The following is a 23500-nucleotide window of genomic DNA, read 5'->3' on the forward strand; positions in this document are numbered from 1 at the left end:
AAACTCACCTCATATTCCAGGAACAGGAGTTTGTTCACCCACCCTCTAAACTCACCTCATATTCCAGGAACAGGAGTTTGTTCACCCACCCTCTAAACTCACCTCACATTCCAGGAACAGGAGTTTGTTCACCCACCCTCTAAACTCACCCCACATTCCAGGAACAGGAGTTTGTTCACCCACCCTCTAAACTCACCTCACATTCCAGGAACAGGAGTTTGTTTACCCACCCTCTAAACTCACCACCTCACATTCCAGGAACAGGAGTTTGTTCACCCACCCTCTAAACTCACCTCACATTCCAGGAACAGGAGTTTGTTCACCCACCCTCTAAACTCACCACCTCACATTCCAGGAACAGGAGTTTGTTCACCCACCCTCTAAACTCACCTCACATTCCAGGAACACGAGTTTGTTCACCCACCCTCTAAACTCACCTCATATTCAAGGAACAGGAGTTTGTTCACCCACCCTGTTAACTCACCTCACATTCCAGGAACAGGAGTTTGTTCACCCACCCTCTAAACTCACCCCACATTCCAGAAACAGGAGTTTGTTCACCCACCCTCTTAACTCACCCCACATTCCAGAAACAAGAGTTTGTTCACCCACCCTCTAAACTCACCTCACATTCCATGAACAGGAGTTTGTTCACACACCCTCTAAACTCACCCCACATTCCAGGGACAGGAGTTTGTTCACCCACCCTCTAAACTCACCCAACATTCCAGGAACAGGAGTTTGTTCACCCACCCTCTAAACTCACCTCACATTCCAGGAACACGAGTTTGTTCACCCACCCTCTAAACTCACCCCACATTCCAGGAACAGGAGTTTGTTCACCCACCCTCTAAACTCACCCCACATTCCAGGAACAGGAGTTTGTTCACCCACCCTCTTAACTCACCTCACATTCCAGGAACACGAGTTTGTTCACCCACTCTCTAAACTCACATCATATTCCAGGAACAGGAGTTTGTTCACCCACCCTCTAAACTCACCTCATATTCCAGGAACAGGAGTTTGTTCACCCACCCTCTAAACTCACCTCATATTCCAGGAACAGGAGTTTGTTCACCCACCCTCTAAACTCACCTCACATTCCAGGAACAGGAGTTTGTTCACCCACCCTCTAAACTCACCTCACATTCCAGGAACAGGAGTTTGTTCACCCACCCTCTAAACTCACCACCTCACATTCCAGGAACAGGAGTTTGTTCACCCACCCTCTAAACTCACCTCACATTCCAGGAACAGGAGTTTGTTCACCCACCCTCTAAACTCACCTCACATTCCAGGAACAGGAGTTTGTTCACCCACCCTCTAAACTCACCACCTCACATTCCAGGAACAGGAGTTTGTTCACCCACCCTCTTAACTCACCTCTTATTCCAGGAACACGAGTTTGTTCACCCACCCTCTAAACTCACCCCACATTCCAGGAACAGGAGTTTGTTCACCCACCCTCTAAACTCACCTCACATTCCAGGAACAGGAGTTTGTTCACCCACCCTCTAAACTCACCTCACATTCCAGGAACAGGAGTTTGTTCACACACCCTCTAAACTCACCCCACATTCCAGGAACAGGAGTTTGTTCACCCACCCCTCTAAACTAACCTCACATTCCAGGAACAGGAGTTTGTTCACTCACCCTCTAAACTCACCTCGCATTCCAGGAACAGGAGTTTGTTCACCCAACCTCTAAACTCACCTCGCATTCCAGGAACAGGAGTTTGTTCACCCACCCTCTAAACTCACCTCGCATTCCAGGAACAGGAGTTTGTTCACCCACCCTCTAAACTCACCTCGCATTCCAGGAACAGGAGTTTGTTCACCCACCCTCTAAACTCACCTCACATTCCAGGAACAAGAGTTTGTTCACCCACCCTCTAAACTCACCTCACATTCCAGGAACAGGAGTTTGTTCACCCACCCTCTAAACTCACCTCACATTCCAGGAACAGGAGTTTGTTCACCCACCCTCTAAACTCACCTCACATTCCAGGAACAGGAGTTTGTTCACCCACCCTCTAAACTCACCTCACATTCCAGGAACAGGAGTTTGTTCACCCACCCTCTAAACTCACCCCACATTCCAGGAACAGGAGTTTGTTCACCCACCCTCTAAACTCACCTCACATTCCAGGAACAGGAGTTTGTTCACCCACCCTCTAAACTCACCTCACATTCCAGGAACAGGAGTTTGTTCACCCACCCTCTAAAGTTCGTGTCAGACCACACCGCTTGGTTTGTTAACCTGATATGTGGAAGTGTAAGTATCTCTACTATCTACTGTGGAACACACCAAGCAAGAGCTGCTGTCATCTCTAGAGTCAGCTCCGAGAGAGCTGGTGCTAGGTTCCAGGTGATTAGTCGATTAGTTAATTAGTTGATTAGTTAATTAGTTAATTAGTTAAATGTTTCTTTAGTCAATCAGTTAATCAGTTCAAAAGAAACTTAGTCAAATAGTAAATTAGTAATTCGGTTAAATAGTTAAATTAAGATAGCATAATTAGGATTATAATTATAATTATAGCATAATTAGAATTAGAATTAGAATTATAGTTTTAATAGAGCAATTAATCTTAGTCCAGCTCCATGATCCTTGGTCGACCAAAGGTAAACCAGTTTGTGCAGTCAACCTTGTGAACCGTTATGTGTCGTGAAAAAGTCTGCTGTAGAACAAATAATATTTAATATTTCTAAAAACGAAAAAAACTTGAAATAGATTTTTTATTAATAGAATAAACATTCAGCTGAGCATTCATTGATAATAAAATGTAATTTGCTTAAAGCTTATCGGCTGTTGCTTTCTTTTAGTTTGCGCTGTTATTTTTCTAAAAAGTTGAACGAATTATTCATGTTATCACCTCACCACAGAAAAAAGTTTAACCCTACCACAGAAAAAAGTTTAACCATACGTTAAATACGTTAAATCATACAATCAACCTTCATTGTTCATATAGAATAAACAGCTGAAAAACTAAAATGTTAAGTTAATAGATACTCAAAATAAGGTTTTATAACGAGTTCCCGTAAATCGCCTACCAACAGGAATAGAACGATGAATTACTGAAACATTTATTTAATAAATACGCGTTTTACAGGTTCGAGGTGTTTACTAAGCACGTGTTTTACAGGTTCGAGGTGTAGATGATAACGGGTGCGTTGCTAACTTTGTGGAGACAGAACAGTGCACCGTACTCAACGATAAGATCAGTAGTTTTATACAAATCAGGGGAAGTGTGCCTGTATTCTGGGAACAGTCTGGTATCCAGGTACAGTAAAACCCCGATCTACTAGTTAATTAGTTAACTATACTAAGTGAAATTTAGATTCAGATAATTTATTATTTGGATTGGGTCTGTGAAATAGACTGTTACATGAAACATGTAACTTACCGTCTAAAATAAAAATATGTAGTGATAATATTTTAGAAATGTAATCTTAATTTTTTTAAATACATCTTTTCTTTATATCTTAATTAAAATACCTCTTATCTTTACATTTCAGGTAGGGTCCCACAAACTGGCCATAACAAGAGGTTACGAACTGACACAAGTCGCTTACGACAAGTAAGGATCTTTACTTTCCCTTCACTATAGAATATGTTTAATCTTTTGGGGATAAATTTTGTGAATTAGTGTAGTGCAGTGCTGAAATTTATAATATTGTTGGAGAGCTGTGCTGAAATACGCACCGCATTGTATATTTTTAGCTAGTTGATATCAGCATTAGGGGGTGCAGTGTTTAAATACGGTTTCCTTTTCCTTTAACAATGATTTTTGCAGGCACATGACCCTGCTGAAGAAGGACTACGGACTGGTTATGATACTGAACTTGTTATCCAATAAACCAGACACTGATGAAAGCCATCTCAGTAACCAGTTCCAGGTGAGCAGCTGAATAGCAATCCAGTCATATTATATATGTTGTATGTTATAATATAATATTATTACACTACTAGTGTGACCCTTGCCCATGGCCGGGACTTCACTATCGCAGTTGAAATGCAAAAGTATAAACACGCCTATTATATTCGAAAACACGCATAACATTGTCGTATGAAAGTCGGTGAAAGTATGAACTTTCTCTATAGTCAAAACAAACCGCAATGAGTGCCCATGCCCCCCCCCCCCCCCAATAAGCTTATACTCTTATAGTATTACATAATAGTGAATCTTGCCGCCGATACACTGCCAAATAACCTAATTATGATTTATGTACCAACGCTGCATATGCAGTAATGGGAGAGAGAACGAGGAGGGAGAAAAAGTGAGCCATTTTATGTCACATTTGTGGTACAAAACCATCAATTAAACCACTTACCACCGGCCGATTTAAAGAAAATGCGCTCATTGGCATCGTCAGAGTTTTGTCGAGACTATACCGAACAAACCAGTCCCATAAGTTTTACCGTTTTCTTGATAAGCCGCTCGGAAATTACACGCGACAGACAGACAGACAGACACACATTTTGAGATTATTAGTATAGATGTAGGAGCTAGGAGCTGTATTTGTAGTTTCTCTGTTCTTGCCTCCCTTTACGATACATACCTCTCAGGCGCATCAAATGGACAGTGTGCACGAGGATGTGATGATGAGGAACTTTGACTACCATGCCGTGTGTAAGGGGAACAGAACCGAGCCTATACAGTCCCTTTACAAGGACATTGAGACTTTTGTAGGCTTCTCTGGCATCTTCTGCCAGAACGGCAACGAGTGTATTGGGTAATTATATTTCAGATTATAATTAGTTATACTTATATTACTTATAATTAATTGCTATTTGAAGCCTTTTTGTAGCTTCTGTGTTAGTGTACAATGAGTCATTGTAAGGTTCAGTGATGAAGGTCATGATAAAGTAGAATAATAATAATGATAATACTAATAGCAATCTGACGATCATTATATTCCTCCATCCTCTAGTTTCCTTTATAGAGGCCTAGAAACCTAAACTTTAAATATTAATTGTGCTAATTTGCATCAGAATGGCACTAACAGTAGAATCAATCAATAACTCCAATTCTCAAGTACGTATTGCATATTACCGCCATATATCAACTTGTGTATTACAACAGTTAAAAGTACGAATGAAGAAAAAATTGTCTGTATTATAGAAATTCGTATCGAATTAAACAGTAAGTTACAAACAGATAACTTTGTATTACACAACACACGATGAGTAGAAAAGAACCAACTTGTAATTATTAGCGTAATTTATAGAATAGTTAGCAATGTAATTATTGACGTAATTATAAACAGAATTTTTAGCGTATCTATTATCGAGCCATTGTCACGTCTCGCTAAGTTTTGAGCGGAAAAACGTGTTCTCCAATCCAATTTAAAGATCATAAATGTAATGTTTAACAAGTTATTGTAACTAACTTAAAAAAACTTACTAAATTAGAAAAAAAAAACTTACGAAATCATTAATGACTCGGTTAGTTCAATCGTAGTTTTAAACTAAAAGACTGTAAAACGATTAAAAACTGATTGAGATCAAACAAAACTGTTCGTATTCAATTATTTGAAGTTTACAATTACTATGTCCTCGGTTACATGTTACACACTGAAGAGTATTCAGTCCAATCAGCTGCAAGTTTGCCCGTCGTGAAAGAACTTGAAGTGGGAGATAAACCTTTCTGTCACTGTTGCTCCTTTGAAATCTCCTGCGGATGTGTTTAATTTAGAAGACAAGTGTAAATAGAATAATTCTTTAATTACTGCAATAATAGATAACTAATATTAATAAAAACAATTACTGTTAAAAGGTATCCAAACGTGTTATCAGTACATCACAATATAAAAGCATAAAGCTACTAAAACATTTAAAGCTTACCTAGAATTTCCCATGTCTGTTTCAGTTCTTCAACTAACTCCACGGAGACCGTCTTGTTGAAGAACTTCTCTCCTCGTAGCAGGTCCCAGCGGCTGAATGTTGTTCCGTTCCCCTGCTCACATTCACAGTCCTCTGTACTGTTGGTTTCTACCACTTCATCTTTCTCTTTTGGTTCAGGGGTGCAGCCAACGTCGATCTCAGTGACATCTCCTGATTTCTCCTCAAGAAGCATGTCTTCCCATTTCAGATACCTACTTCGTCCATATTTATCTTCTACTTCTGAACAGAGACCTCCGTCCGCCATTTCGTTCACTTCAGCAGCACTCAGTTCTTTATCAAACATGTTCACCTTGAACAGTTCACCACCAAATGGAAAAATAAAGTTACTTCCGTATGAGTTAAACTCATTGCCCAGTATAACATACCCGTCTAGACCAAGCCTCTTACCAGAGGGGGTTGTGACTGATCCGAGAAGTAACCCATCATAGTACACACTAACTGTTCTAGTAGTGAGACTCCACGTATTGCAGACATGTCTCCATGTTCCTAGCTGCTCAGTTACCTTGCTCCTCGTATCTACATAGGTGCTCAACGTGCGGAAGAATCCGTTATCTGATGAATAAATCTCATTGACATCACTAGATGTTCCGTAAGCAAACCAGTACTTTCTTTCACCAGATAGTATCTTCTTTACCCATCCGCACAGCGAGTAGGATTCCTGTACTGGTTCCATTCTTGGCTTGAAGAGAACGTAGTCCTGGTTTGTAGCTCCGAACTTTAATCCCCTGTAGCGTCTTTCTACCAGTCTTTGTCCGGGCTCGTCGACAGATGAATCTACGGCGAGGAGTAGTCCGAGTATAGCGAGAAGAGTTGAAAAGCACAACATAGTTAAAACAACTGTTCGAATGTGAGATCTCCTCCCGAATACTTGGATTTATAAATACAATATCACCTGATTGTTGTGTGACGATAGTAACCGAGTTTTGACTTTCGAGCTGACGATAATCCAGTTGGCAGAGCTGTGGTCTACTCAGTGTTATGTTTGGTTATACCAAGCATTATTATTACCTTATATAGACATAAACAGTAAGCTGTTCATATCCAGACAGCTGCTTCTCGTGACTCAACAGATTTCGAAATATCGTATTTTATTATCACAATAATACAGTAAATCGGAATAAAATATAGCTACGTTGTTTTGCTAGAGAAAATTACTTAGTTTTTATAGTAAATAGACTCCAACATACTGAAGTTCTAACAACATATTATATCCCACAATGTTTACAGCTTTACTGGGTTATTTAGTATGCAGTAGGTATTGAGAGATGGTTGAAATTCAATTTCTGAAGTGTTCTACTAGTACAGTAAAATGTTTGCTGTTCATAATCTAGTCTGTAGAAAGATCTTATTGATGGGGAGATTAAGCAGCTACCCACTCTTAAATTGTGTCCACTTTTAAAATCTTACATCCATCCTTTATTATTGAACTCTAACTATTCAAAGTTTGGGCACATTTGACGAAGACTTCACTGCACTCAAGATGAAATAATTAATAACTTAATTAATGAGTTGATTTAATATTTAATGAAATAATCATCCTACTAATTACTATAATTACTATGATTAATCCCAACTCTCCTGACCCAGCGTACAGGAAGGAGTACTAAGAACTAACTGTCTGGACTGTATAGACCGGACCAACTCAGTACAGACCTTCATCTCCAACAAGATCCTTGTAAGGCAGCTGGAGCACATCTGCGCGGTGCCCCAGATTGAGAAGTTTAGCGCCGCGTTCGACAAGTGCTGGCATACCAACGCTAACCTGGTCTCACGTACTTACTGCGGAACTGGTGCTCTTAAAACAGCTACTGGCAAGGTAGGATCTTGAGGGTTGCGACGTAATTTGTGAAGATCTATTTTTAAAAGTTTTAAAAAGTTAATAAAGTCTAGAAATCCAGGCGTGAAAATAGTGAAATTAGTTTATGTTATCAATTGTATCAATTTTTGAATTATTTATGTAATTAATTAATTGCGTTTATTAAATTTGCTGTAGTTAATGACCAGCAAGTTGCTGAGCGTTTGATTTGACTCTTGTCTCTTGTTAGTCAGCTACTGATTCGGCGATTAAGTCCCTGGCCCGTGATCAAGTAAGAGCGTGACTCTGCCACTGTACTGCTCAATTTATCCGCACTATCCAAGAAGACTGACCTCTAGGGGTAGACATTAGGCTCATGTTAGGGTAATGTCAGGTTAAGGTTAGAGTGTCTAAAGTCTACACTCTACCCTAACTCTAATTCTAACTCTACTTCTAACTCTAAAGTCTACCCTCACTTGTCGAACTTCTTAGATACTGCCATTTTCTAATACCTCATTCGCTCTCTGTCCCTGTGTAAAGCTTAAACTGAAAAAAATATGGCCTTAAATTTCAAGCTCCTCTTTTGAGTATCCTCATTATAGAATATTAAATATTTGGCTGCTGAAAGTTAAAGTTTTATAAGTGGAGCTCGAAATTTAAGGGTCTGCAATTTGTATGCAGTGTTTTACTTTTCGGTTTATTCCTGTAATGTTCGTGGATTCTTATGTGAGTTATGCTTATGCTGATAATATGATATGTTTATTTATAATGTGCAATCATCAATCAATGTAATATTATCATGTTAATGTGTGTGATGTTTTTGGCTGAATGTGAAGCAAAATACAGCTGTGTAACTTAATTCATCACTGCAAAAAGCATTTTAGGATTATTAAACTTGAATCCCTCGCACGTGACATCACACCCCCTCACGTGACGTCACACCCCCTCACATGACATCACACTCCCCTCGCACGTGACACCACACCCCCTCACGTGACGTCACACTCCCCTCGCACGTGACAACACACTCCCCTCACGTGACGTCACACTCCCCTCGCACGTGACATCACACTCCCCTCGCACGTGACGTCACACTCCCTCACATGACATCACACTTCCCTCGCACGTTACGTCACACTCCCCCTCGCCCCTTGAAATCACACTCCCCTCACATGACGTCACACTCCCTCACGTGACATCACACTTCCCTCGCACGTGACGTCACACTCCCCTCGCACGTGACGTCACATTCCCCTCACATGACATCACACTCAGATGAGTCGTCTCACGGACGCTACACGGTCAGTTAAGCGGACGATTCAGAACAATTTCCTGGACGACAACAGACAGGAAGCTATCGAGGAGTTCCTCATGTATCCTGAGAAACCGTTACCTCCTGTCATTTCTAAGTGTGAACGATTCTGTGAGTTGTTCGTTTGTGTTTCAGGCGAACAGATTTAACACCTACTTTTTATCCCTGTGTTTTATTTTAGAACTACTTTAAGAAATTTGTACCTGTCATTTCCTAGTATGCCCTTAAAGCCTTAATCGGCAGACTTACATGAAATACAAGAATCGTGCCACTGTATACAAATTAATTGTTAAAAAAGAGTATAATAATTTAGTAATTTGGCTAATTCCTGATAATAACCATGTAAATTTCAGTACCCAAGTTGTTTGTGGAGGGACTGCTTTCTGAATCACGTGACTACTGTTCTAAACTTCCTATTCGTGTTGCGGTCGGTACTTGGAACAGCAACGGAGGTAATGTCAAGCCTCTTATCTTTAATTATTAAGAAACTGTTTATCTTTAATTATGTTTTTATAAATTAACTTCATAGGGTTGATAATTATGGGTATTATTTCTTTATGTGGACAGTAATAATTTTTCAAGAATCTGGGGCGGGTGGGTACCAAAAAGTAAGATATTGTAAAATGTTATGTTTTCCCGGGTAAGATATTGTAAAATGTTATTAAGCAGTTACATCACTGCTTATAATGTGATAACATTATTTTCACAACTTTGAGTTGTGAAAATAGTTTTATCCAACGAGTTTGACGAGTTGGATAAAACGAGTTATATCCCGAGGTTTGACCGAGGGATATAACTCATGTTATCATATTATAAGCAGTGATGTAAATGCATTCTCTGATGATCTACGAAATGATGTTAGCGAATGCAGCATTTACATCGGAAATTAACGACCGATAATATTACTACATAGAACATTCCAGAGTCAAACTTTCTAGAGGACACATCCTTATCTCTTAAAATTGTTACAGGTCGCTGAGATGTTGCTAATTATTTTAAATTGGTCAAATAAGCTCATTGAAGCTCACACTCACACAAAACTTGCCACAAATGGTTGACTACTTGTTATTGACATTCTGTAAAATTTTGAAGCAAAAATATTTATCAGAACATAAGTTATACCACTTTCTGTTTTTAAAATAATTAGCAACATCTCAGCGACTAAGGATGGACCAGGGAGATAACAATAGTTACATCCCTGGCCCTCCTATTTACCTGTTAATCACAGCCTAAATGTAGTACCAGGGAGATAACAATAGTTATCTCCCTCCCAGTTATTGCACCCCTATTTAATGCATTATATTAGCGTAAACAAGAGTGAGATAACAACTTTTACATTATGGACAGTTACACACTGATCATGAGAGAATAATTATTATCTCCCAGGTAAGATATTTTGTAAAATATTGTTATCTCCCAGGTAAGATATATTGTAAAATATTGTTATCTTCCAGGTAAGATATATTGTAAAATATTGTTATCTCACAGGTAAGATATATTGTAAAAAATTGTTATCTCGCAGGTAAGATATAATATTGTAAAATATTGTTATCTCCCAGGTAAGATATATTGTAAAATATTGTTATCTCCCAGGTAAGATATATTGTAAAATATTGTTATCTCGCAGGTAAGATATATTGTAAAATATTGTTATCTCCCAGTTAAACTATATTGTAAAATATTGTTATCTCCCAGGTAAGATATATTGTAAAATATTGTTATCTCCCAGGTAAGATATTGCGGGATGATAAAGATAAACTGGCAGACTGGTTACTGGACGCCCCACGAGTAGCGTGCAGTAACCAGTTCAAGCTAGGAGGTATCTGTGACGATCTACTAGGACTAGACGCAACTGAGCAGCCTGCAGATTTAGGTTTGAGGCTATTTTTAGTAACAGGATCAGTGAGGATGTTGATAACCAATTTCTGTCAGCAATTTTGTAGCTATCTTCCGTGACCGTCAATCAGTTGCGACCATGTCCGGTATTTTGGGGCTTGTTACAAGCGATCGAACAGCCACTACGACTATGAAATATATAAAACTCCCGCCAGTCCCTTCAAGTAAATAACGTTGAAATTCAGGCAACAAAACACCGTCCTACGGTTACGTAGATAAAGGAGCCAGCTACCAGGACGACCCTGATGTTATTGCTATAGGGCTTCAAGAACTTGTCGATCTAACTGCTGGAAACATCGTCTCTACTAGGTTATATATTTACTTACTTACTTAATAATTAATTTTAAAGAAGAGTTTCGAAATAATAATAGTCCTATTTAGTTACCCATGATAACCGGGAACGAAGTAATTTTTCTCTAAATCTATCGCTCAATCGTGTTAATTACACTGTTGGACGTTGTTATGTTATTTTATCTAATGTAAAATTGATATAATATTTAATCCACATTCCATTTCAGTCAGCGTAAAAGAGGAATGTGGAGTACCAGATTCCAGGAAATTCTGTGTAGGGACTCAAACTACATTCTTCTGTCTTCAAGACAACTTGTGGGCGTGTGCCTCTTTGTCTTCATAAAGGCCAACCATCTTCAACACTGCACGTTAGTTTCAACATTGTGTAGAATATGTAGAATACAATATGTAGAATATTCAATATAATATGTAGAATATGTGTAGAACTGCCGTGTTGTGTATACCAATGATTTTCCATCCTCTACTGCGGTACACTGTCTTCACTGTGTTTATTTAATATAGAATTACATCATCATGCCAGTCTAGGAATTCCGAAAGCGAAAGTTCCATTTCTAGCGGATGAATGTGAACGAGTTCTTTAGCAAGACTTAGAATTTGTTTATGCTTATTGTTTAATTTGATTCGCTTCGATATGTGACACTCATATTACATATTTAACTCAGCCTCCCATTCATTATGTTATCTTCTGTTTCTTTTGCGATAGTGTAACGTGATGGTTAGCTGCACTGACTAGCTTTACCTATACCTATCAATAGCTAGCACAATCTAGCGATAACTATCTCGTTGCACCATCTAGAGGTAACTAGCGCTTATAGTTAGTTTGTGCAAGATTTCGGAATTATTACTCGTCCGCTGGCAGTTTTTAATTAGTACCAACTAATGATCTATAATGTAATAACTTATCAAGTTAGTTCTTAAAACGTTGCTTTATTTAGTTTTTAAGAATATTATATTATGTTATTTTACGTGCAATGATTAATTAATCAGTTGTTCTAGATTGCTGAGCCGAGTCAACATATTATAAGTGCAGTGGGTGCGGAATCGCACTATTACCTGTTTCCCGCACCTATAATAACTTAAAGCCCCTTCCCACACTATATTCGCACTAACAGTCGTTTTCCGCAATTTGGAACTTCCCGCCCAATTCTTCACAATTTTAGGTACAGAATTCCACAATCTATCGAAAAATTGGGGCAAGTTCAGTTACAAATTACTGCAGAGATCCTTGTTACCATTTCTTGTTACCACGTGACCGTATTCACCGTTATTGAATCTCTTATTGATTAATCGTTTGCTTTCACACTAATTGATTGCTAATCATGGATCGTTGTTTAAAACGTTCTGCACCGCCACTATCCGACCCTAGCAGTAGTTTGTCGTCTTCTGAAAAGCCTTCAGTTTAAAAATAGCTAAACAAGAAGATATTACGGCTGCATTTAGAGCTCAGGAATTTAGTTCACATAATATTACCTCTACTACTACTTACTTACTTACTTGTACTTGAAAAGGTCTCCTCCTAGTCGTTGGAGTGGCCTGCACCACATAGTAACTCTATTACCTAGGCGTACGTAATCAATTTTTGCCAATTTTCTGCTGTGTTGTGTATACCAATGAAATTTCATCCTCTACTGCGGTATACTATCTTCACTGTGTTTATTTAATATAGAATTGCATCATCATGCCAGTCTAGGAATTCCGAAAGCGAAAGTTCCATTTCTAGCGGATGAATGTGAACGAGTTCTTTAGCAAGACTTAGAATTTGTTTATGCTTATTGTTTAATTTGATTCGCTTTGATATTTTACACTCATATATATAACTCAGCCTCCCATTCATTATATTATCTTGCTGTTTCTTTTGCGATAGTGTAACGTGATGGTTAGCTGCACTGACTAGCTTTGCCTATAGCTATTAATAGCTAGCACAATCTAGCGATAACTATCTCGTTGCACCATGTAGCCCTAACTAGCGCTTATTGCTAGTTGGCGTAAGATGTTGGAATTATTACTCGTCCGCTTGCAGTTTTTAGTTAGTGCCAACTAATGATCTATAATGTAATAACTTATCAAGTTATATCTTAAAACGTTGCTTTATTTAGTTTTTAAGATTTAAGAATATTATATTATGTTATTTTACGTGCACCGGTGGGTGCGGAATCGCACTATTACCTGTTTCCCGCACCTATTCTTACTTAAAGCTGCTTCCCGCACTATATTAATTGCACTAGCAGTATTTTTTCGCAATTTGGAACTTCCCGCACAATTCTTCACAATTTTAGTTATAGAATTCCACAATATATCGAAAAATTGGGGCGAGTTCAGTTACAAATTACTGCAGGGATCCTTGTTACCATTTCTTGTTACCACGTGACCGTATTCACCGTTGTTGAATGTCGTATTGATTAATCGTTTGCTTTCACACTAATTGATTGCTAATCATGGATCGTTGTTTAAAACGTTCTGCACCGCCACTATTCGACCCTAGCAGTAATTTGTCGTCTTCTAAAAAGCCTTCAGTTTAAAAATAGCTAAACAAGGCTGCATTTAGACCTCAGGAATTTAGTTCACATAATATTACCTACGCGTACGTAATCAATTTTTGCCAACTTTTACCCCCAAAATAAGACAATAATTTCGCATTAAATCAACATGCCTACCTTCTCTTGTTTTTTACTTTCTTTTTTATGCAACTTTATTAAAACTTTATTTTTCAAGCAGGAAGGCAGTTGGGTTAAAACAATAATATTGATATGGTGTTGTTGTGTTGTGTTGATGACACTAATGATCATGATAAAATATACGAGAAGTATCTTAATTACCTGGATGGTGAATTGAAGAAAGAATTGGACAAGAAGGAGGAGGATGACGAATTTTCTTCAAACCCCAAATCTTGGATAACTGACCAGTGTAAAGCTGACAAATTTATGGAATGGTTTGACAAAGAAGAAAAAGAAGAAAAAGAAAATGAAAGTAAAGAGACTAACACCTCAGAAACGAATAAGCTGAGTGCCAAAGATTCCTTTTACGTCGATTTGGTGAAACATATTTTAAAGGAGGTCAAGAAAAATAGAAATGAACATTATGATGCGGATGGATTGCAATATGGCTGCTCCTCTAGCTTCGTTATAGATATTGTGGATCTGAAATTTGACTGCGAAAGAGGTAAGAGTGAGGATGAGACGATCGCTGAAGAACGCTATTCACGGAAATGGCTTCATACAAAGACGCACCTCGGAAATATTGCCAGAGCACTGGTGACTGAAGAGCATCTTAAACTTTTGGACGATCCACTGAAAACAAGTTTAAGGTTGGGGGTTTATATTTATGAACGAAAACTATACAAGATTATGCTTCAACTTCATGATGATCTTCACAATGTTCCTAGAAAATTTGTCATGGGTTTGCTAGACAATTGCATGTCTCTGAAAGAAATCGAATTTCTTATGGACATCGAAGATACGGATGTTCTGCTAGATCTACAAGCCGGAAAATTCTGCGATGTTGTGGCAAGGCCTGTTTACAAGAAACTTTACCTCGAAAGAATATTTTGGAAAGAGCGGGTATATGACGATTTCCTTTCTTCATTTCTAGCTTTGTTGAGAAGGTTGCTATGTTTGGTACTCTGGAACATCTTGTACCCGTTCAAGATAGCCTATTACAAAGTTAGAGAGAAGAAAAAGCAAGAATTCATACCTCATCACCGACTTTTTTCACCTATCTCATGCTTCATTGCCGATATTGTCAGTTACTTCATCATGACTTTTTTCATCTGCTTTGTTTTGCTAGAAATACACCCAGACCAGAAAAGCACGATAGATCTGATATCTCGATATCGCCAAGGAAATGTTACCTTAGACCACCCTCGACTTAGCATCGGAACTGTAGATGGAATAATAATGGTTGCACTTGAGAAAAATCCATTTTCCCTCAGTTTATGGACACTGCTGCTGTGCTTTATTTCGAGGATTCTTATTGAATTCAATCAGTTAATCAACAACCGCCCCCATCAAGGCTCTAGAAACCGCGGATTTTGGAAAAAGATTCTGGGATTTTGGAAAAAGATTCTGACATACTTCAAAAGTGATATGAACAAGGTGGATGTGGTTATGATCCTTTTCTTGTCATTTGCCTTTATAATCAATTTTCACTACTGTTTCTCTACACAGTCAGTGTATGGGAGGGTGTGTGTGAACAATTCAAGCTGTGACGAAACTCTAGACTTCACAACTGAGACCCGTCGAGTGGTATACATGACAAACCTTTACAGTGTTGCCCTCTTACTAACTTTAGTGCGGCTCTTTCACGATATCTTTCTCTTTATTCCCATCGTTGGACCAATCATGCAGTCCATGCAGAAGATGATAAAAGACGTATTCAAAGTGGTCATGATCTTGACATTCTTCTCTGTAGGGTTCTTTATCCCTCTTTTTGCCATTGTACAGAGCTACATTGCTGTGCATCAGCTCGAGGTCGGTGAGAATCAAGTATTCCAAAGTATGGATACTCCAGTTAACGGATTTATCACGATGATCCTGAGCATCATGGAAGGTAAACTTACGTATTCTGAGGACATATACGAGCAAGAAGATCAGGCAACGAAATTCTTCTTCTTCTTCTTTATGATCTTCTACTTCTTGATCTTTGGGCTTCTTTGTCTGAATTTGCTCATCGCCCTCATTTCAAATAGGTACTCGACTATGATGGAAAACAAGAATAAAAACTGGAGATTTTCTCAGTTTACCCATATTGTGGATTACTTGGCACAGAAGAAAAAGATGCCATTTTTCTTTCCATTCAGCCTACTCTACTTTTTCTTTCGCATTTTTTCAAAATCTTGCACTAAAGATCAAACAGTAGAAGATAATATAGAAAGTAAAGAGTTCATAAAAATACCAATAGAAGATAATACAGAAAGGAAAAAGTTCATAAAAAGACTAATGAAACGTAAAGAAAACGCTAAAAGTAAAGATAAAGATGAAGAATGTCAGGAGGAGTTACTAAAGAAGTAAAAGGACAGTTGAAAGAGGAAGATAGGTAAATGCTTCTGTTGACTCTGCTCCATTAAAAGAGTCAGTTTCTAACCCCCAAACTGTTCAGAACTCAATATGCCAATGTTGCATTCGATAAAGATATTATGTGTGTATATCATATACTGCTAGTGTTGAAGAAATAAGTGTCTTAGCTGTAAAACTTTGCAATTTGCATGCTATTTAGCTACTAGTCAATGAAACAATAAGTTTTTAATGAAACAAAAAGTTTTATTTTATATTCTTTTAATCATATCCTCACCTGAACAATAAAAATTGACTAAAAAGTGTGTTTTGAGATAATCGAGGAAAAATGATTTCGGAATGTATAGTTACTTTAAAGGGATCATGAAGTGTCCCCGACTTAATCGTCAAAACATTTCACATATACTATCACATAGAAACACTAATATAAGAATAGGGCTCGGAATTCCCAGATTCGTAACTTAATTAGGTCGCGTGTAATCGATACAGGAAGATCGCCCTAATTTGTTGGATTGCGGCTAACTGTCAGACACTGCAATAGAAACAGTGTTAAAATGCACATTTTTATTCATGTGCTGTGGCGCCAATTTAATTGATAAAATCTCCAAATTAACGACACTTGATAGATTTGACTTTTATCTTTCAAAAATTGTGGCTGTATAATGTGCATAATATACACAAGCGTCAAATAATTGTCTTATAAGTTTACGTACTGCTGTGTAATGTTGTAGGAAGAAAAACATTCAATTACCAAACGCTAAATAACAATACACGTTAGTAAGAACCTATTACCTAGACTAACTTTAAAGTATAATTACTTTTTTCTTGATACAAACAATTACTTCAACTTGTTAAGTTCATGGCAAAATATGTCCATCATCAGTTCCGATACTGATAAAACCCGTATACCAGAATGTCTATCAGTCACTAAACTGAACCCATCAATCCCTTTTCCAATCAATTTTAGGAGCAGTTCTCTGCACCCTGCCCTTTCAAGTTCCTCCATGTTCAACCCTCTCTGTGCAATGAAGAAATCGATTACACGTCCGGAACCGTGCTCCATGACTGTATAGACGCAATACTTCGCTGTGTGACCGGGTGAATCGAACTGCCCGTCTCCTGTAAGAATCAAGTTTGACTTTCCTCGAATACTTTCAACAGCACGATCTCTCATGTCAATAAACATGGAATACATTGCAGGAAACAGCCAGACTTTCTCGTGCTCTTGGTAGGAATTAAAACTCATTGTAGGCATCTTCAATGTTTTAAACAAATTAGACAGTACAGTCTGCCCGATACCACAAAGGCTAGATGCCGTATTCACAAGTATATTCATATGAAGAAGTCTGCCCGAATTAGAAGAGGAAGTCCAAACAACTTGGTGACTTAGTTTTCCAAAACACTGATAATTAACATGTGCCACATATCCTATCATATAGCTGCTCGGAAGAGCCTCAGCAGACGAGCCACACAATGGGCACCATTTAAAAAGCGAAAATAGGAGCTCTACTGAGACGATCACCCAGGAAAATTCAGCAATTCTCTTTCTATAATCTTTTCTCCGCTGAGGCCCTTGAGTGGTCAAGTTGGTCTGAGCAGTCCTTCGACCAGGTTCTGGGAAGTCAGGATCATTATCTTCGTCTGTTATTGATTCATCGTCGTCAGAATCAGAAATCAACAAAGCATTATCGCATTCATTCGGATCAGGCTGAATGACGACATCTGCAAAATCTGAGTCGACTGTTTGTGTCTGAGCTACTCTTGAAACAGCGCAAGTTGATCCAAATAGTCCCAGTAACAATCTAAATCGTCATCAGTAGATGAACCTTCATCGCTAGAATCTTTGTACGGCTCAGATTCTTCGTACGGCTCAGATTCTTCGTGCGGCTTAGATTCTACTGGCTTTATCATCGACCGTCTGGGTCGTTTCTCGGCTGGCTGGCCCGGTATATATAGACAAATTTCGCCTGTATTGGGGTCGGTGTTGGGGATGCATGTGTCCTTCAATCTCATGCGATTACGTGTGACATTCCCTGTCTTTATAACGTAGTTCTCCCAGTCCTTCTCTTTGTAGGCACAGTCGCTGAAGTGGTCGCTGCAGACTCTATAGGTTTTTAACCTTCTAACGTCATGGTCGACCCTGTTCACTCTTTTATCCCATGCTGTTCGACGTTTTGCATCGCTTGGGACGGAATGAAAAACCAGAAAGCTTCTCCTACTACTGGTGTCTCTTCCCTCACGGTTGTTACAACCTCCAACTGCACAATGATTTACCATCAACCGTCTTTTGATCAATTTTAACTAGTAAAGAGTTGTTGCAGTGATAAGGGAATGAAGCTAAACTACATAATATATTTAGTAATGTCATAATTGCAAAGCTTGCGCTACTACTATACTCTGAAAACACGTGCCGCAGTCGACAACAAACACGAAAATTTGTAACAGCTCTGACTTAGTTATTAATTCTTTAATTGGAAGATAAGACTTTTATCTACGGGGTACGGACTACGGATACATATGTTAGGTTCGTGTCTAAACATTACACGTTATTCAAGAAAGCACACATTCGCAAGCTTTAGAATACAAAGACCGTAACAGAACGAAAGTAAACAAATTGAACACTGATCGTGCTACATCCAAATTCCATGAAGTGAGCTGTCTTTAATTGCTTGTAGGAACTAGATTAATCGCTGTACACCAAATTTAGGAAGATATGTGAAGTATAATGGTTTATACCTGATGGTAATCTTGTCGGTTCAAAAAAAACCAACAGAAAACTTGTTATGGACGATTAAAATCAGGTGTTTTTACACATGCCGTATATGCTATCCTGTCACCTAGCCGCAACCTGGAAAAATGTAATTGATATGCCCCATATTATCTCAGCTTGAGAAGCAATTACGACGGAGCTATTTTGAGGTTGCGGCAGAATTACCAAGTCTAGCACACTACCCAAGTTTCGAGTATTTTTGAAAAATTCGCAAATTTACACTTCATGATCTCTTTAAGAGTACTGGAATTATATTTTTGGAGAGATTGGGATTCACAGGCAAAACATGGATCAAAATATCATATTTAATTGATATTAACCGTCCAGGAATTATAATTTGAGATAGACTCATTCTTTTAACTGATGAGCAGCATTTCAAAGTTCTTATAGTCAGCCATATCGACATGGTCTCCTTCAATGCATACGTATTGTTTTAGAAAAAACAACTTCTTAGGAGCCCAATATCTTCATTTTGTAGTTTTTTATTGCATGAAAAGATGATATTTTTGTTTTCAAATAACAGGTGATATTTTAAAAGTAGAGTTTTACCTTTTTAAAGCAGACTTAAAAAGGTCAATATGCACATTTTGATAAAAAGTATTTGATACAATTTTGATTTTTAAAAGAGAGCACGTCTACAATATGCGCCCTTTGGATTTGTGAAATCTTTGGTAAAGTTAAGTCAGTTATAAAAGATCCAAGTCTTCATGACGTACCCTTTTAAAATAGTTTGAGTATCCCAATATTGAGCAAAATGCCCCCATAGTATGGCCCTATAGATCGCTAAGTCGACTAATACCCTTTCATTTTGAAGGTGACGAATTTACCACGATTTAGTTAACTAGACGTCATATACTTGAGAAATAGAATTTTCTATGATGATTATTGTATAATATAATCATTTAATAAAATTTTGACATGGCATGAGGTTGCTGCAATGCTGCAAGTTATATTTTGTTATGATACATCATACTACAGCTTTTGTAAGGCCTGGTTACAATTTTTGAATTTTGTCGAACGCTGTTGTAAGTTCCAGTTATTTGGTCCTCCTTCCTTTTAATGGCAATGGTTATTTTTATAAATTATTTGCGGTGATTGGACCTGCAGGTGAACGTAGTGAGCATGAGATTTTGCCGTTATGTGTTCCATATTGTACCTACACTTGGATTTTAAAAGACGCATTAAAAAGGGATTTTAAATTCAAATGGTTCACACAGTGTGAATAAATAACTCAACAAAAATATCAATGAAATTGAGGAAAAAATGATACAACCGTGGCCGTATGCAACTAAACATCATAAAATTATATGATCCTAGATACAGATCCCACCCTCAAAAAAAGAATCATCGAAAACGAATGAGAAAATGTAAAGTAAGAAGTAAGAAGAGTCAGTTCAAAAAGAGGGCTTCAATCTTTACCTTTATTATATTTTTTTGTGCTGTGAAAGCTTTCTGTGACTTTTTTTCCCTCAACCTTAAAAAACAGCTTAAACTTGAGTTGTGACGGAAGTAGAAATCCCCATCGTCTTTGCCTTCCTCTAATTAGCAAGTACAGCTATATTATTTTATCTCAATAGAATGTGGTATCAGAAATATATTTATTTTGACCAAAAAATTATGAAAATGAAGCCCATTTCGTCAAGAAGTTATTCCTCAGCTTTTGGTCTAATGTGCAATGGGCATGGGCATCTATGGGGTTGCCCCCCCCCCCCCCCCCCTCATTCCAGAGATATTTGTATTGAGCCTGTGATAAAAACCGTGTACCATTTCACGTATATCTGTAATCTGTATTGGCACAACAAAACACAATTTCAGGGATATCTGTAATTTGTATTGGCACAATAAAATACAATTTCAGGGATATCTGCATAGACGCAATAAAAACGGGACTAAAAGGAAAGACAGGGAATAAAGGTGGGGTGGCGATATCATTCAACCTCTACTCAACCTCTTTGTGCTTTGTATGTGCACATCTGGCTGCTGGACAGAACAATGTTATTGACAGAAACAAGCACTACGAATACATCAGGGACAAGGCCTTGTTTGATAACGTATGTGTTATTTTTGTTGCTTTTATAAGTGTGTTTTGTTTTGGAATCGAATTTTAGCAATTTTGGGGCTTTTCTCAATTCACACTTTTTTGTTGTAAATTTTGCGTCTGTTTCCTATTTTTCATTGTGCTTTTATCTTTCGTTCATCGGGCTATTTAATGCACTTCCAAGCTCATTGAAAGCGCGCAAGGTATATTTTACTATACAGTAAACGCTATACATACTCGCTCAGGGAATGGAGATAGAGGATCACGACTACGTTTTCTGGTGCGGTGACTTTAACTACAGGATAGACTATGCAAACCATGAGATACGAGATTTGGTTAAAAAGAAATCTTGGTACGATCTTCAGTGTGCTGATCAGCTCACTGTTCAGAAAAACGAGAAAAAGGTGATTCGAATTAATTTACGTACATTTTATTGTTTTGTTATTGTAAACACGTTACTGGGTTTATATGCAGAAAGTAATTGTAAAATTAGTGTCAGTTATTTTACTGCTATTGTTTATAATTGTTATGTGATGCTACACATGTGACTTTCTGACAAATTTACATAATATGAAATTATGCCAACTTGCTGTGCGACCTAATCATTAAGCGATTTGTGGTTTAAAAATGTTGATTTCTGAATGTTTGTACACTTTAATCAGCTTTAGGGTTAAACTTAAATCGTACAACTTGCAGTGCCAACTGAAACTTTAGTTCACACTACACTTCTGGCTTACACCCTATGAAATAATCCGAGCCCATCACCTAGTTGATAATTACGCCAGTGGCGTAACGTTGCCTGTTGGCGCCCCCCTGCCGAAAAAAGCGCCCCCCTGTTGGCGCCCCTCCCCTTTTGGTGCCCCTCCCTAAAATTGAACAAATTAGGTGATTTTAAAGAATACGCCGGTAAAATCTCTAAAAAAGTGTGTATCTAGAGCAAAACGCGCAGTTTTGCTAGTACTTTAGTTAAGTTTTCGAAATTGTCCCACATTCAAACGACGATTTGGCGCCCCCCTAAGACGGCGCCCCCCTGCACAGCAGGGTCAGCAGGGCCTTTCGTTACGCCACTGAATTACGCACTGTCTTTAATACTGGCCTCGCGAGAGTACTGTCTGTAATCACAAGCCGGACAGTCACAGGTTTTTGGGGTGCATTACGCAGCGCGCGAAGACATTTTATTGTTTTATATAAAGTTGTCACAACAGACTTTCCACGCGCGTTTCTGATCTGATCTGTGCGTAGTAAGCGATCTATTTCTCTATCTCAAGAATTGAGTTGATGTCATGACGTTAATTATCGTTTTAAAGAAGACTATTTCACACGTGGCATGTATTAACCATCTGTTAATGTACGATACAATTAACAAACTATTGTCACTTTTTTCATCCGTACACCCGTGTTATAGTTCACAATTACTTTCAATATTATCAAATCTAAATCTACTTCCTGTTCCAGGTATTCCAAGGGTACAACGAGGGTCCACTGGAGTTTGCTCCGACTTATAAATACGACCTGAACTCAGATTACTACGATACAAGCGAGAAATTCAGATCTCCAGCATGGTCAGATATTTTTAATTGAATACTGAAATCTATAAGATATTGACCTTGTCAGTTGTCTATCAAATGTTCACGTAATTGAAATAGGGCTTGGGAGATGTTGACATTTCAATAGAATTGCATGTAGTGGATTAAAACGCGTTTGATGGGATAGCATTCAAAGGATAAGACTAGACAAGAATATTTTCCGTTTTGGCAATCTGCGATGTCGGAAGGGAGTAAAAAGGGCAAATAAGGGAGTGAGAATCTAACTTATTTGCAATTTTTACTCAGTGAGATCAACAAGGATCGTCAATAAGGCACACGAGATGGTAAGAACTAAGAATACGACGTCTCTTCCACAGGATCGTGATTCGTGGTTTAATCGGATTTCCTTAGGGCGTTTGATTGTTGACATATATCGGAATACAGTTGAATCATAAAATGAGGTTCTTGAATTAAGATTTAAGTGACATGCAACTTGCAAGGTTTTATGATAACGAACAAGCCACTATCGTTGATATACCCACAAGAACAGAATTAGCTATAACAAGGCTTTGCTCTTTTATAGTTATTAGCAAAAATAAGTCATGGCATAAACGACCCCCGAACATAACCCGACTTCTTTACCGCGGCCACTTCACAATTTCCTCCCCAAAATATTTTATGGGTGCTGACTGCGACAGACTGCTGGTTTGGGATATGTGTTCAAAGTTTAGGTGGTACCTCTGCAACTTGGCATTCAAGTATTATCATTGTTATTGTCTATGAAGATAATCTTCTTATCCAATAACTTATATTCAGGTGTGACCGTGTATTGTGGAGATGCAAGGAAAGGTGTAGATATATGGATAACCTCAGTCCAGGCAAGCTCCTCTTCTATGGCAACACTGAGATAAAGACTTCAGATCACAGGTCACATTCTT

General features: G+C 38.2%; 2 protein-coding genes across 6 annotated transcripts in view; one reads left to right on the plus strand and one right to left on the minus strand.

The window, feature by feature from the left end:
* LOC134820609 (synaptojanin-1-like) overlaps window positions 1-23500 on the plus strand; it is a 42525-nt gene that overhangs the window by 5448 nt on the left and 13577 nt on the right. For 3 of the 5 annotated variants that reach the window (XM_063831105.1, XM_063831106.1, XM_063831109.1), the window contains exons 5-20: window positions 2196-2367; window positions 3143-3280; window positions 3516-3577; window positions 3794-3896; window positions 4567-4733; window positions 7492-7720; window positions 7950-7991; window positions 8975-9122; window positions 9365-9463; window positions 10741-10884; window positions 11093-11216; window positions 11426-11566; window positions 20857-21049; window positions 21282-21440; window positions 22492-22598; window positions 23379-23489. In XM_063831105.1, the coding sequence (XP_063687175.1) occupies window positions 2196-2367; window positions 3143-3280; window positions 3516-3577; window positions 3794-3896; window positions 4567-4733; window positions 7492-7720; window positions 7950-7991; window positions 8975-9122; window positions 9365-9463; window positions 10741-10884; window positions 11093-11216; window positions 11426-11566; window positions 20857-21049; window positions 21282-21440; window positions 22492-22598; window positions 23379-23489 (2139 nt within the window). The remainder of the gene's footprint in view (window positions 1-2195; window positions 2368-3142; window positions 3281-3515; window positions 3578-3793; window positions 3897-4566; window positions 4734-7491; window positions 7721-7949; window positions 7992-8974; window positions 9123-9364; window positions 9464-10740; window positions 10885-11092; window positions 11217-11425; window positions 11567-20856; window positions 21050-21281; window positions 21441-22491; window positions 22599-23378; window positions 23490-23500) is intronic. The other 2 variants (XM_063831107.1, XM_063831108.1) reach the window with 1 other exon arrangement.
* Window positions 5119-6755, minus strand: LOC134820610 (C-reactive protein 3.3-like). Its single transcript, XM_063831110.1, has 2 exons — window positions 5845-6755; window positions 5119-5674 (listed from the first exon to the last, which is right to left on the minus strand). Exons 1-2 carry the CDS (start codon window positions 6728-6730, stop codon window positions 5595-5597), a joined length of 966 nt encoding a protein of 321 aa, XP_063687180.1. The 5' UTR covers window positions 6731-6755; the 3' UTR covers window positions 5119-5594.

Source organism: Bolinopsis microptera, chromosome 9, assembly GCF_026151205.1.
Source record: "Bolinopsis microptera isolate Bmic1 chromosome 9, MBARI_Bmic_1.0, whole genome shotgun sequence".
In the NCBI taxonomy this organism is placed as follows: Eukaryota; Metazoa; Ctenophora; class Tentaculata; order Lobata; family Bolinopsidae; genus Bolinopsis; species Bolinopsis microptera.